Source organism: Peromyscus maniculatus, chromosome 6 (genome assembly GCF_049852395.1).
Source record: "Peromyscus maniculatus bairdii isolate BWxNUB_F1_BW_parent chromosome 6, HU_Pman_BW_mat_3.1, whole genome shotgun sequence".
Taxonomy (NCBI): domain Eukaryota; kingdom Metazoa; phylum Chordata; class Mammalia; order Rodentia; family Cricetidae; genus Peromyscus; species Peromyscus maniculatus.
The window spans coordinates 89318886-89331689 of NC_134857.1; the positions used below are offsets into that span (position 1 = coordinate 89318886).

At 47.5% G+C, this 12804-nt stretch overlaps 1 protein-coding gene across 2 annotated transcripts in view; it reads right to left on the reverse strand.

Annotated features, from left to right (window-relative positions):
* Nucleotides 1-2893: 2893 nt before the first annotated feature.
* The window catches only part of Fndc7 (fibronectin type III domain containing 7), a 35308-nt gene continuing 25397 nt past the window's right edge, over nt 2894-12804 (reverse strand). For both annotated transcript variants that reach the window (XM_006979452.4, XM_076574854.1), the window contains 4 exons: nt 10402-10662; nt 6848-6877; nt 3923-3984; nt 2894-3839 (listed from right to left, as the gene is read on the reverse strand). In XM_006979452.4, the coding sequence (XP_006979514.1) occupies nt 3941-3984; nt 6848-6877; nt 10402-10662 (335 nt within the window). In that variant the 3' untranslated portion in view covers nt 2894-3839; nt 3923-3940. The remainder of the gene's footprint in view (nt 3840-3922; nt 3985-6847; nt 6878-10401; nt 10663-12804) is intronic.

Genomic DNA, 12804 nt, shown 5'->3' on the forward strand with positions numbered 1-12804 from the left:
CTTGAATTTCCGACACTGGAATTAGAGCAGGTTGCCCACCTTTTATCCCATTTCCCTTTATCCAGCGCTGGTCTTTCCCCCCAGCAACTGATGAATTTATCATAATAATCTAGCGAAAAACTTTCCATAAATAAAACACTGACCTGCAGGTGTCTGCAATTGCACTCCTGATTGTGACCCCCCACCCCACCCCCCGGAAGTGTTTGCACCGGCGAGATGTGTGAACGTGGGTGAGTGTCTTGACTTTGCTGGGTCTCTTTTCTCCATCTGTGGGAAGAGGATGATGCTCTTACCGAGCTTGTGGGGTTCTTATGGAAGTGAAATGAACACGCAGAAAGCCCTTAGCAGTGTGTGGTCTGTGCATTACATATACAAGCAAATGAAGCAAACACTAACTTTGCCCCCACATTGCCTCTTGTGGAATTCTGGCCAGCACATCTTAGCCTTAGACACAGCCAAGCGGATACGGCCGTTTTCTTGTGCTTATCTTTGAGAACAGAGATCCTGCCCTTCCATTCAGCATAAGCTGTTTGTCTCTTCCAGTCATCCACAGGCCCCATTCTGAGGTACCATTCTGAGGTACCATTCTGAGGTGCCATTCTGAGGTGCCATTCTGAGGTGCCATTCTGAGGTACCATTCTGAGGTACCATTCTGAGGTGCCATTCTGAGGTGCCATTCTGAGGTACCTGTTGTCAGCTAAGTGTATCGTATAGTCTCACATGGGTGCTAGCCTACACGGTCCAGAATATGCTTCCACTTCTCTTCCAGCGAGGCTTCCCCACCAGGACATGGACCTCCTCTGAACGCCGTGGGTCTCACCAGTGTTTCCTTACAGGCCACAGTTCTCTGTTGTCTCAGTGTCCCTGGAATCTTACTTCAAAAAAGAACTCACCAAGGCAAGCACAGGAAGTTCCCCAAACTTCTGCATGTCAGAAGCACTGGGTGAGCATAAGACAAACAAACCCAACAGCTATTTCCGGGCCTGGTCTCATACCTAATTAGTTCAGGTCTCCAGAATGACAGCTGAGCATCTACATCAGAGACTGCTGTTCTTTCGCTGGGGTTCAGAAACGAAGGAGAAAGGAGACTCACGGAATGGGACAAGGGAGGATAACGGGGGCTGACCATGAGCTAGGAATAATAATATACATGTAAAATTTTCATAACGACACTTACGTTGTTCATTAACAAAAATTAATTCATTAAAATACATGAATAAATTGCTTACTTGTTTTTGTTTTGAGACAGGTCTCTCGACATAGCCATGGCTGTCCTGAAACTCACAAAGATCCACCTGCCTGTGCCTCCTAAGAGCCAGGATTAAAAGCGTGCACCACCATGCCCAACTGAAAACAAAGTTTTTTGAGATAGGGCCTAATTATCTAGTTCTTGCTGGCCCAGAACTCCCTATATAGACTAGCCTAGCCTTGAACTCACAGAGCTCCATCTACCTCTGTTTCCTAAGTGCTAGCATTAAAAGTGTACACTCCTATGACTGGCAAAAATAATTTTTTTTAAGTGAACAAAACTCAACTCTTCCTATTTGTGCTTTTGAAACATTAAACTCCACCTTCAGGACTGTCTTGACTCTGGGGGAGATCTCTTTATCAAGGGGCTCCTGGAGCCCCACCCTCCCCCTCTGAAGCACTGGATATCAGTAGATCCTATGAGAGGAGGGATGCTGTCTTTAGTTGTGTGTCCTCTGCTGAGCCCACCACACCCCAACAGATAACCCCAAACCCAGGGTCACACAGATGGCCCTGGCAAATCTTGTGGGTCACTAAATAAAACAGACAGACATGAACACGACAGAGATGTTGTAGAGAGTGGACAGGGATGATAGGAAAATGGGAAGTGAGTGTTGAGTTTGCAAAGTGTACAGATAGGAAATTGTAAAATTAATAATAATAACAATAATAATAATAATAACAATAATGGCCAGAGAGACAGCTCATTGGTTAAGAGCACTTGTTGCTTCTGCGGAGGACCTAGGTTCAGTTCCCAGCACCCACATGGCAGCTCACAACCACCTGTAACTCCAGTTCCAAGGGATCTGATGCCCTCTTCTGGCCTCCACAGGCGCACATGTGATACACAGACATACATTCAGGCAAAACATTCACACACAGAAAATAAAAATAAATATTTTAGAACTACATACTATAAAGCTCTCTTTACCAGTGACACATTTTGCATCTCTGATTTATTGAGATATTTCTGTATGTTTGCCAGGCTGGCCTTGAATTCATGATCCTCCTGCCTCAGACTCCTAAGTTTTGAGATTACCAGCATGTGCCCTTATACATGGCTTTCTGGTTGATCTTATAGATTAAAAAAAAAAAAAAAAAACCAAAAAAGCAAAACTCATCCTCTCTGTTGGATTTTGATTGGTTTCCTTGGAAGGGAGCTGCAGGAAGGGAAGCTTGCTCTCTCTTCCTGGCTGGCCTCATGTCTAACTTCACGCTCCAGTTCCTCTGGGCAGTGTTTTAGAGTCGCTTCCAAGCACACACATTCTTGACTCCATAGCTACGCTTTTTAAAACATGATTTCTTTTACAAGTGTGGGTATCTTTTCTGCACGGGTGTCTGTGCACCGCTGGTGTGCCCGACGCTCTCAGAGGCCAGAAGAGGGTATGGATCACCACCACCACCACCACCATCACCACCGCGGAACAAGAGAAGAAGAGTCACGCGTGGTTGTGAGCTACCATGTCAGGGCTGGGAACGGAACCCAGGTCCTCTGCAAGAGCAGCCTGTCCTCTTAACAACTGAGTCGTTGCTTCAGACCCTAGAGCCACTGCTCTGAGGACTGAGCCCCACGGCCGCGTGCGCACGTGCGAGGCAAATCTTATTCCCACCATTCTAAAATCGGGCTTCTGGCATTAGACAGACATTGTTCTAGGTACGACAGATTTATGTTTATATAGCACTGCCTTTTCTCTCCAAAACATGGCAAGAAGCCATTACAACGTGAGGGGAGCGTACAGAACAGGCTACAAGACTGAGGAACCCCTGAAAAGCTGCGTGTGTGTCAGTCGGCCACGGTCTCAGACTCTGCCCTTGGCTGCCGCTCCACCCGACATCTTCGCTCACCCTGAGAGCGTGATGGCAACCTCTCCAAACACTGGCCTGCGGTTCTGCTTTTCCCAGAGGCTCTGGCAGATGTCTTCTCACATGCTGCTCTGACTCAGCGAAGTCTGCAGGCCCGCAGCTCAGCTTCCCCGGGAACTTGTGCTGAGGGCGTTTGTTACCCCACGTTGCCCTGGCAACTGCTGCTAACCGACTCCAGCTAAAAAGTCCCAACCGAGGCGTGTCTTGGGGTGGATGCTGTCCTCCTGAGGGTGACCTGACTGCTGTGGGGGTACACGCCCATCCTTCCTGCGGGGAGGATGCTGTATGGCAAGCTGTTGAGACACTCATGAACGGGTCATGTTCAAGTCTATAATGGAGTCCTGGGCAAAAAGGCGCGTGCCTGTAATCCTAGCACTCTGGGAGGCTGCGGCAGTCTGAGCTACATGGGGTTGGGGTGGGCAACGTTCTGGGGTGCATCTCGATGTGAAGCCTCGGAACAAATTTCTGCTAAGCAGAGCTTTTATGCGTGCAGGCTCTGACGAGGAGCTGACTCACTCTGGCAGCCTTCCAGGGGCCTTCCTGGATCATTCCTCCGAACCACAGCTCTCCACACTTCTCGGCGGCTGATGACACACTTGACCTTGCGCTGTCAATGCAGAGTACGAGTTACCCCTGTAAAGGCCAGTGGGGCCTTTCCTATCCTACGGGCATTCTGTGTTCTAAGAGCTTGTTTCCGTCGCTGCTCGGGAACAACCCAGGGAGGGACTCTGCAGAAGAAATGAGAAGAATTTTTAAAACGGAGGACAAATTTTTGCCGTGGAATCATACAGAATGAATTCTCACTACTCACCTGGCGGAGAGTCTGCTTTTACCTGGGGCCCACCGTCTCGTTCCTCTTCCCTCTGTAAATCACTGAAGGGGCCGGGGAGAGGACACACGTGAGACCCGTTCCCCGCGCAGACTTCTGCCTAAGCACTCAGTTGATTAGTGATGACGGTCAGATGGCTATTTCTGCAGCATTTCACAGCAAGCATGGAGGAAAGCAAGCTACCAAACTGTTCAAAGTGACCAGGGGTTTCTGACTAACCAGCGCGTTTCACAAAACCAACCCTCCAAGTGTCTCTGAGCTCACATTGCTGACTGGATGAGGAACATTCCTTTCATTCCCAGCCCAACTTGCTGGGTCCCTGGCAAGCGCCACCATTTCATTCATCCAGGCATTTGCAGGAGGGGAACATAAAACCTCAACTGATAAGGAGGTTGTGGGGAGGAAAGTCCCCAAAGCTCCCCAGGTTGGGCAGGCGACACAGTGCACAGACTGTCCACCTGTCGCTTTCTCCTCCAACCAGGCATCAAGCTTCCTGCAAAGGAGCCCTCCTGAATGACAGCCCTGGTCCTCAGACCTGAGGCCGCTTCACTCTGGTGGGTTTGTTAAAGCAAAGTTGCTGGGCTCAGCCTCAGAATTTCCTAGTTACTAGGCCATTGGCCAAATCCCAGAGACAGCATTTTTCTGTCCTTCCTTCTGTCCTCCTCCCTCCCTCCCTCCCTCCCTCCCTCCCTCCCTCCCTCCCTTCTTTCTCTTTCTTTCTTTCTTTCTTTCTTTCTTTCTTTCTTTCTTTCTTTCTTTCTTTCTTTCTTTCTTTCTTTCTTTCTTTCTTTCTTTCCTTCTCTCTCTCTTTCTTTCTTGTTTTTGTTTTCCAAGACAGGGTTTCTCTGTGTAGCCTTGGCTATCCTGGAACCTGCTCCGTAAACCAGGCTAGCCTGGAACTCACAGAGATTTGCTTGCCTCTGCCTCCCGAGTGCTGGGATTAAAGGTGTGTGCCACCACCAGTATCAGGGCATTTCTAAAAGCTTACCAGGAAACACTGGTGATGTTAGACTTGAAAGGGAAAAATCAGTAGCCATCTTGAGAGAGGACCCCCCCACTTCTCTAAAGGTATTTGCTGACCAGCAGTTTTAGAACTGACCAGAAGCTGAACTCATGGGAAGATAAGGCTGAAACAATAAATCTATATATCCTGGACTTGGTAAAACAGGGTATGGGGAGTAATGCACTCAACTGACCAGAAATTGATCTTAAAAGAAAATAGGACTGGAACAATAAATCTGAATGTATATATCCTGGGTTCAGCAAAACCAGGATATAGGGAGTAAAAAAACTATGTCTCTGTAGATACCCTGCATCCTGTTATCCATCAGTAACCTCATGCTTATAGTTCAGCCAGTAACTTCAAAGAACTGCCTCACCCCAGCCCCCTCATCCAATGCCAAGATATGTGACTCTCTGCATGTAAACCTTTCCTATATAAACCCCTTAAAGTGAGTGCCCCGGGCTGTTCTCCTCCTCCTGCTGTGTCAAGTGTTTGGAATAAGGACCAAGGGCTTGCTTTGTTATTAAAAAACCTCTGTGTGTTTGCATCAGATATCGGCTCTGTGGTGGTCTTGCTTGGGGGTCTCGCCAGAGGGCACAACAGACTCACATTTTAAAGAACAATGTGTTAAAGTATTATAAGGTTAAAATGTAATTATGTTAGAGGTGGCCCATTAAAATGTTAATATCTAGAACATAATAGAAATTTATGAGATGAACTTGATCCTGAATTAATAACTGCCACTTACTAATTACTACAGGCCTCTCACTAGTTGGTTACATTTATTATGTTTTATGAATCGACTATTACTTCAGTTTTCAGATGAGGAAAACTAGGCTTAGGGAATTTAACTAATTTGGCTAAGGGCAAATGAGAGCAGCAGGTTTTGAATCCAAAACTGTCTTGTAGAAAGTCAATTCAGCCAGGCATTGTGGTGTACACCTTTAATCCCAGGCCTTGGGAGGCAGAGGCAGGCAGAGTTCTGTGAATTCAAGCCCAGCCTGGTCTACATAGTGAGTTTCAGGCTAGAGGAGGCTACATAGTGAGATCCTGTTCCACCCCCCACCTCTCCCAAATGTTAATTAGTGGGGTTGACAAGATTTACGATAACCCAAGAATCAATAAGTCCCCAAAATCTTCAGCAAACAGAATCCCAGGGCTCATTTTAGCAGGTCAGAAGGCCCTTGCCAGCCAGGATTCTGTTCTGGCCAGTCCTGTATTCTTCCTAGATTTGCCTTCCATGGCCCTGCAGAGGCTGTCCAAGGACTTACTCCGAGAGGGGGAGGGGCTGATTCTCTCAACGCTGCGCTATTCAAAGCATGCTCAGCCCTCACCTCATTAGCAGCACGGAGCCTCTGCCGCTGCCGAGTCACCATGTGCCTTTGATGCGGCCCTGGGGAGCTGTGCACACAGTATGGAGGAGCCCTGCTTACAGCAGCAGCTCTCAGGCCTTGAAGAGCTTTTTAAAACCCTGCTGCCCGGCCTTCACCTTAGAACAATGCTGCCAGATGTTCCAGGCCCAGAGCCCCAGCACCAGGAAATTGGAAGCTCTCCAAGGAATTTTAATGTGCAGCATGGCTGGGATCATCTTCTAAAGTATGGATGAGGGGAGGAGGAAGAATCAACTGCCCTCTAAAAAAATATTTGCATTTTTCTCTGGGACTCTAGCAGACTAAAAAGACTTCAGCATCTAAAGGAATTCATCTCGGTTTGTGCGGTGAGAAGGGAAGCACCCTAATAAGGGAAAGGCTATGGGGAAGCAGGGCTCTCTTGCATCAAAGAAACACTTGGCATTCTTTGTAATTATTGAATAAGCTTTGATCACGATTTCATTAAGTAACTACAAAACACAGCATCACAAAGTCTCTCCTATCTCTATCCATGGAGGAAAAAAAATCACTTACCCATCCCAAGTGTACTTCCAGAACAGGTGACTGTAAAAACAAAAACAAAACAAAACATAAGCACTGAAAGTACACTCATTGATGTATTTATTTATGGCGCGCGCATGTGAGTTTGCATGGGTGTGGAGGCCTGAGGCTGATGCCAGGGGTCTTTCTTTGATGCTCTCCACTGTTGGCCTTTGAGACAGTGTCTGTTTCTCCCTGAACCTGAGCATCATTGATTTGGATAGGGTGGCTTAATAAGCTTCAGGGATGTGCTCATCACCTCGCCTCCCCAACAAGCACTGGGACTACAATCGTGCGCTACCTATCACACCTGGCTTTTTACTTAAGTTCTGGGGGTCCAAACTCGGGTCCTTAACATTGTGTGGCAGGCACTTTACCCACTGGGCCATCTTCCCCGCCCTATTGTCAGATGGAAAAGCTACACATTTAAAAAAGAAGAAAAGGGCTGGGCGTGGTGGTGCACACTTGTAATCGGAGCTACTTCGGCAGCTGTGGCCACTATGGGCAATTTAGCAAGCCATTGTTTCAAAACTAAAGTTTTAAGAAAAGGCCAGGGAAAAGCCCGGGGGTGGTGGTGGGGATGTTAGCTCTGCAGTATGGTGCTTGCCTAGCATGCACAATGCCCTGAGTCTAATCTCCAGAACGGCAAAAAAACCAAAAACCAAAAACAAACAAAAACAACCAACCCCCCAAAAGGCAAAACAAAAACAAAAACAAACAACAAACAACAAACATACAAGCAAAAAACCCAATAAATGGAAAGTAGGCCAAAGATAAAGAAGAAAAAAAAACTCAAATAAGAGAAGGCAATGTTGAAGTAGGCAAGCATAGTGAATGGTTTGGTGGCTTGGGACGCTGCTAGGTTCGGGCTGTACACAGAGTCCCCTCTTCTGACGATGTACTTGGCAGCCTAGCGCCTCTGCATTGCACAGGCCATGCACACATGTCCCTCCCCAAACAACGCATCTAGCAACCTCAGACCCACATTTGCACCCAGCTCCATGTCCACCCCTCTCTTACGGTGGGATAGGGTTCTCCTCTCCTAAGAACAACCACACATGGACAATTTCTACCAAAAAATATTCCAAGTGTATCAGGGTGGGAAGAATGGAAAGGATGACCTGGCCTGAACTGATTTGGGGCTCATGAGTAGTAAGGCAAACTATGTCCTCCAAGCGTGCTTTTAGGAGGGACCCTCCAGTTACCATTCCAAGTCTGTGCATAACTGCGCCTGTATACAATTGAGTGACTTGCAGAGAATTGTGGTAGATACAGACTTGGGAGCTATTGAGTCTCGGTTTCCTTATTTATAAATCGGACACAGTAAGGTCTGCTGAATCTACTTCTTAGGGTTATTTTGAGCATTCAACCAGATATAAATGTGAGGACACTTGTTAAGTTGTAAAATATCCAGCGAACATGACATGTTGTAATTGAGTGGTGAGCTCATCTTCCAAAGAGCTCATCTGTACCCCAAGAATCCACTCAGAAGGCTGTGCTATGGGCCAGACTATTTGCGGTGGGACAAGATTAAAGAAAAAAAAAAAACATTCAAAGCATGACATCTAAGGCTCTCGGGAACACCCCTTCAGGAAGAGCTGGCCATGTGTTGTCCCCAGGAGCCATACTGGACTTCCTGTCACCTACGTTTAATTAGAAAATTAGACTGCTTATTAGTAAGGGTTCACGACTCATCTTTTCTTATTCCTGTGTTCACCTGCCAAGTTCCAAGGCCTTGTTATTGCGTTTCTCTTCTTTCTCTTAGAAGCACATGAAAAATATATGACTGTGCCCTGGGTAGGGTAGCAGAGGGTTCTGGGACACAGAACAAGGGAATTGCTAATGTCCCCTGCCAGCTCTGCTGAGATGGCCTGCCTGGCAGCCCTGGTTTGTGATCACAGCCTGTCTACCCACTCATATTTCCAGCCCTGATTTATGATTTATGATTTATAAATTTATGATTTATAAATTCCCTTTTCTTTGATCCTCAAACTTTTCCCTCATCCTCATTCTCAATCCGTGCAAATGAAACTTGCACTGTTTTTTTTTTTTTAAGTTGGTTTTTTGAGACAGGGTTTCTCTGTGTAACAGAGCCCTGCATGTCCTGGAACTTCCTTTTTAACCAGGCTGGCCTCAAACTCACAGAGAGCTGCCTGCCTCTGTATCTCAAGTGCTGGGATAAAAGGTGTGCATCATCGTTGTCCAGCAAAGTTCAAGTCTTTGAAGGTCCAACATGACAAGGTGTCAAGTGGCATCTCTAGACTGTGTTTAAAAATCTGTCCCCAGATCTCCAATCACTGCAATTCACTCTCTATGAAGATACTAAGTATCTGGTCCACATTAAATAACAAAACACCACAATTCTAAAGAAGTCTGAATGCCTGCAGCTTGCAGACAATCCACACCCAACAGTTAAGTGGGATTGCCCTGCATCTTAATCCACGGGGCTGAGTGAAAGGTTGGCTTTAATATTTTTCGGGTTTGTTAATTTTGTGTACGTGAGAGTGTGGGTACACGGATGTACACAAACTGTTGTGTGTGGAGGTCCGAGGACAACTTGCAGGAGTCAGTGCTCTCCCTCTACCGTGTGCTGGCTAGTTTTCTGTCAACTTGACACCAGCTGGAGTCATCTGAGGAGGGGGGACCTCAATTGAGAAAATGCCTCCATAACGGGCTGTAGGCAAGCCTGTGGGGCGTTTTCTTGATTAGTGACGAATGTGGGAAGGTCCAGGTCATTGCGAGTGGTGTCACACCTTAGCTGGGTTCCGTAAGAAAGCTGGCTGAGCAAGCCATGGGAGCAAGCTAGTGAGCAGTGTTCCTCTACGGTCTCTGTGTCAGCCCCTGCCCCAACTTCCCTCGGTAATGAAAGTGCAAGCAAATAAAGCCCTTTTCTCCACAGGTTGCTTTTGGTCATGGTGTTAAATCACAGCAATAGAAACCCTAACGAAGACACACAATGCGGGCCCTAGGGATTGAACTTAGGTCATCGGGCTTGTCTGGCCAGGCAAGTGCTTTTACCCACTGTCCTGGTTAGTTTTTATTATCAACGTGACATAGTTTAAGTCACCTGGGAAGCAGAAGCCTCAGTTGAGGAATTTTCTCCATCATATCGGCCTGTGGACATGGATGACTTTTTGGATGACTGATCTAGGAGGGCCCAGTACACTGTGGACATTACAATCCGTAGGCAGGGGGACCTGGGCTGTTTGAGAAAGGGAGCTGAACCTGAGCCTGAGAGCAAGCCGGTAAGCAGCATTCCTCCATGTTTCCTGCCTCTGACTTCCCTTGATGATGGACTGTGACCCATAAGCCAAACAAATCCTTTTCTCCCCCTTAGTTGCTTTTGATCGTGGTGTTTATCACAGTAACCGAAAGCAAACTAGAGTACCCACTGAGCCACCCTACCAGCCCCAGGGTTAGTTTGAATCTTCCTTGTGTGTTTTTCTTTTGGGCGCTGGGGCCTTGCGCATGCTGTGCCAAGTGCTGTACCACTGAGCTGCATTCAGCTCAAAGGTGGGTTTTAAACTAAGGCTCATAACTTGATTTACCTGAATATATCTTTTTTGGACAGAATGTAAGCTTCAGTCCTGTTTCAGTAACCGGTGAGACCATCACAGTGTATACGTCCCCACAGGGGATGTCGGTGACATCGCAGAAACTTAGGCCAGCACTTGGGGCACACGTGAAGATGCCTTTGGAACCATAGAGGTCAGTACTGTAATTGGCAGAGCCCCTGGAGGCTTGCCAGTAGATCCGGATGCCGTTAGGGCCCAGCCTATATAATTTGACCCCCAGCGGGCAGCAGGCACCTACAGGAGAAAAACAAGTCCAGAATTATTCATTTCATCATCACATGAGCACAGCCGTGTTTACAGTTACTGCAGAGGGAAAAACACAGCTAGAGTCCTGTGCATAGAATGATTAATCTCTGGTTAGAACACAGCAAGGTTTGAAGGGCCACATGTGTTCTTCCCATGCCGAGCTACACGATCAGAAGTCCGTGTGTGTGTGTGTGTGTGTGTGTGTGTGTGTGTGTGTGTGTGTGTGTGTGTAGGGGGGGTCGCTAATATAGACCACTGGCGAATCAAAGGTCTACAGTTGGCAGAGAGATGCTGCCCTGCTCAAGACTCAAGCAATGAGTCCAGTGCCCACGATCCTATCAAGACATAGCACGATGCCCGATTTCACTTGACTTTAGTGGGACTAAGCTGAAATATGTCACTGTGTTCACCTAGCAGCCGGGAGCAGTAGCACCCCTTGGAAGAAGCCACTTCTGTGACGGGCTAGTGAGCAAGTTGCCTGGTCCCCGCTTCATCTGTGCTAACTGATTAGATGCTCTGTGTATCTCTGTGTAGCCCTGGCTGTCTTGGAGCTCCCGGTGTAGATCAGGCTGGGCTCTGCGTTAGAGATCTGCCTGCCTCTGCCTCCTGAGAGCATCACCACCACCTGGCTTTTTGTCAGAGCAACAAGAAAAGTAGCTAATATACCTGGCTTAATTGATTCTTTTTACTTATTGAAAACAATTGTATTGTTTTGTTCTGTTTGAGATAGGGTCTCATTTAGCACAGGCTGCCCTGTGACACAGGATGACCTTAATTCCCTGACCCTGTCACCCACCGGTCCTTCCCAAGTACAGAGATTATAGTCATGAGCCACCTTGCCTGGACTGATTCAACTTATTCTTTTTTTTTTTTTTTTAAATGTTTTAGGCCTGGCAAAGTGACTCAGCTGGTAAAGGTGCTTGTTGCCAAGGCTGACCAAGTGAATTCAGTCTCTGGCCCCCACGTGGTGGAAGGAGAGAACCAGTTCACGTATGACGTCCTGTGACTTCCATGAGCATACCCTGACATGCTCGTGGGAGCACACACAAAATTAATTAATTAAAATTTAAAGTGTTAGGTGGACGAATAAGCAGTCGACCATCTTCTCAGGACTGGAAATGAAGAGGAAAACGAGGCAACAATAACCGAAAGCAGTGGACTGGCACTCAGACAAGACATTATAAATGCTTCCACAGGGAGGCCGGGCAGGCATTACCTTTATTTCTTTCTTACCGAAAAGGAACTAGAATCATGGAAAATAAAGGCAACCAAGGTTGTAAGAAGCCATTTCTAATTTAGGCTCCCAGTTAAGACATTTTCTACTGACTCCAAGAAGCCAAAATGATATTTTAACCCCACTGCCCCGGGCCCAGCAAAGAGATAGCTAATAACCACCACGAGATGCCTCCTCTAGCTTGGAGGCAGTCTCTGGAGTTTTTGTCGAAACGGCCCTCCCAGCAGCTGCCTCAGCAGGTTAGAATTACGGAAGGGGAAGTCTTTGCTAGTCCGCTCTGCTTGCTGTCTCTTCCTGTTATTCCCCAACGGCTTGGCATTTGTGGAAAGAAGGCTTCGCTCCCATCCAGCCTGTTGAAATGAGAAACTACAGAAGGCTGCAATAGTTCAGGAGAGGGGGAGAGAGAGAGAGAGAGAGAGAGAGAGAAACACAGGGTGATGACAATTCAAACCAGGTAGAACAGATACACCCTAACGCTTTCCGGAAATTCTGCCAGGTTGAGTTACCCTTCACTACAGATCTCTCCGTCATATGAAAAAAAACCATCATCCCTTCAGGAGACACAGCCCAGCCTTTTTTACCAGGGGAAGCAATGCCCCAACCACCGACAGAAACCTCTGAGCTTTGAAGTTCCAAGCCAAAGAGAACTGTAAACTCATAGAAACTACTCGGCATGAATAGGGCTGAGGAGATGGCGGGGGTGGGGTGGGGTGGTGGGGTGTCTGCCGCACATGCATGGGGAGATGGTGGGGTGGGTGGGGTGTCTGCCACACATGCATGAGGAGATGGCCGGGTGGGTGGGGTGTCTGCCACACATGCATGAAGAGATGGCGGGGGTGGGGTGGGGTGGGGTGTCTGCCACACATGCATGGGGAGATGGCGGGGTGGGTGGGGTG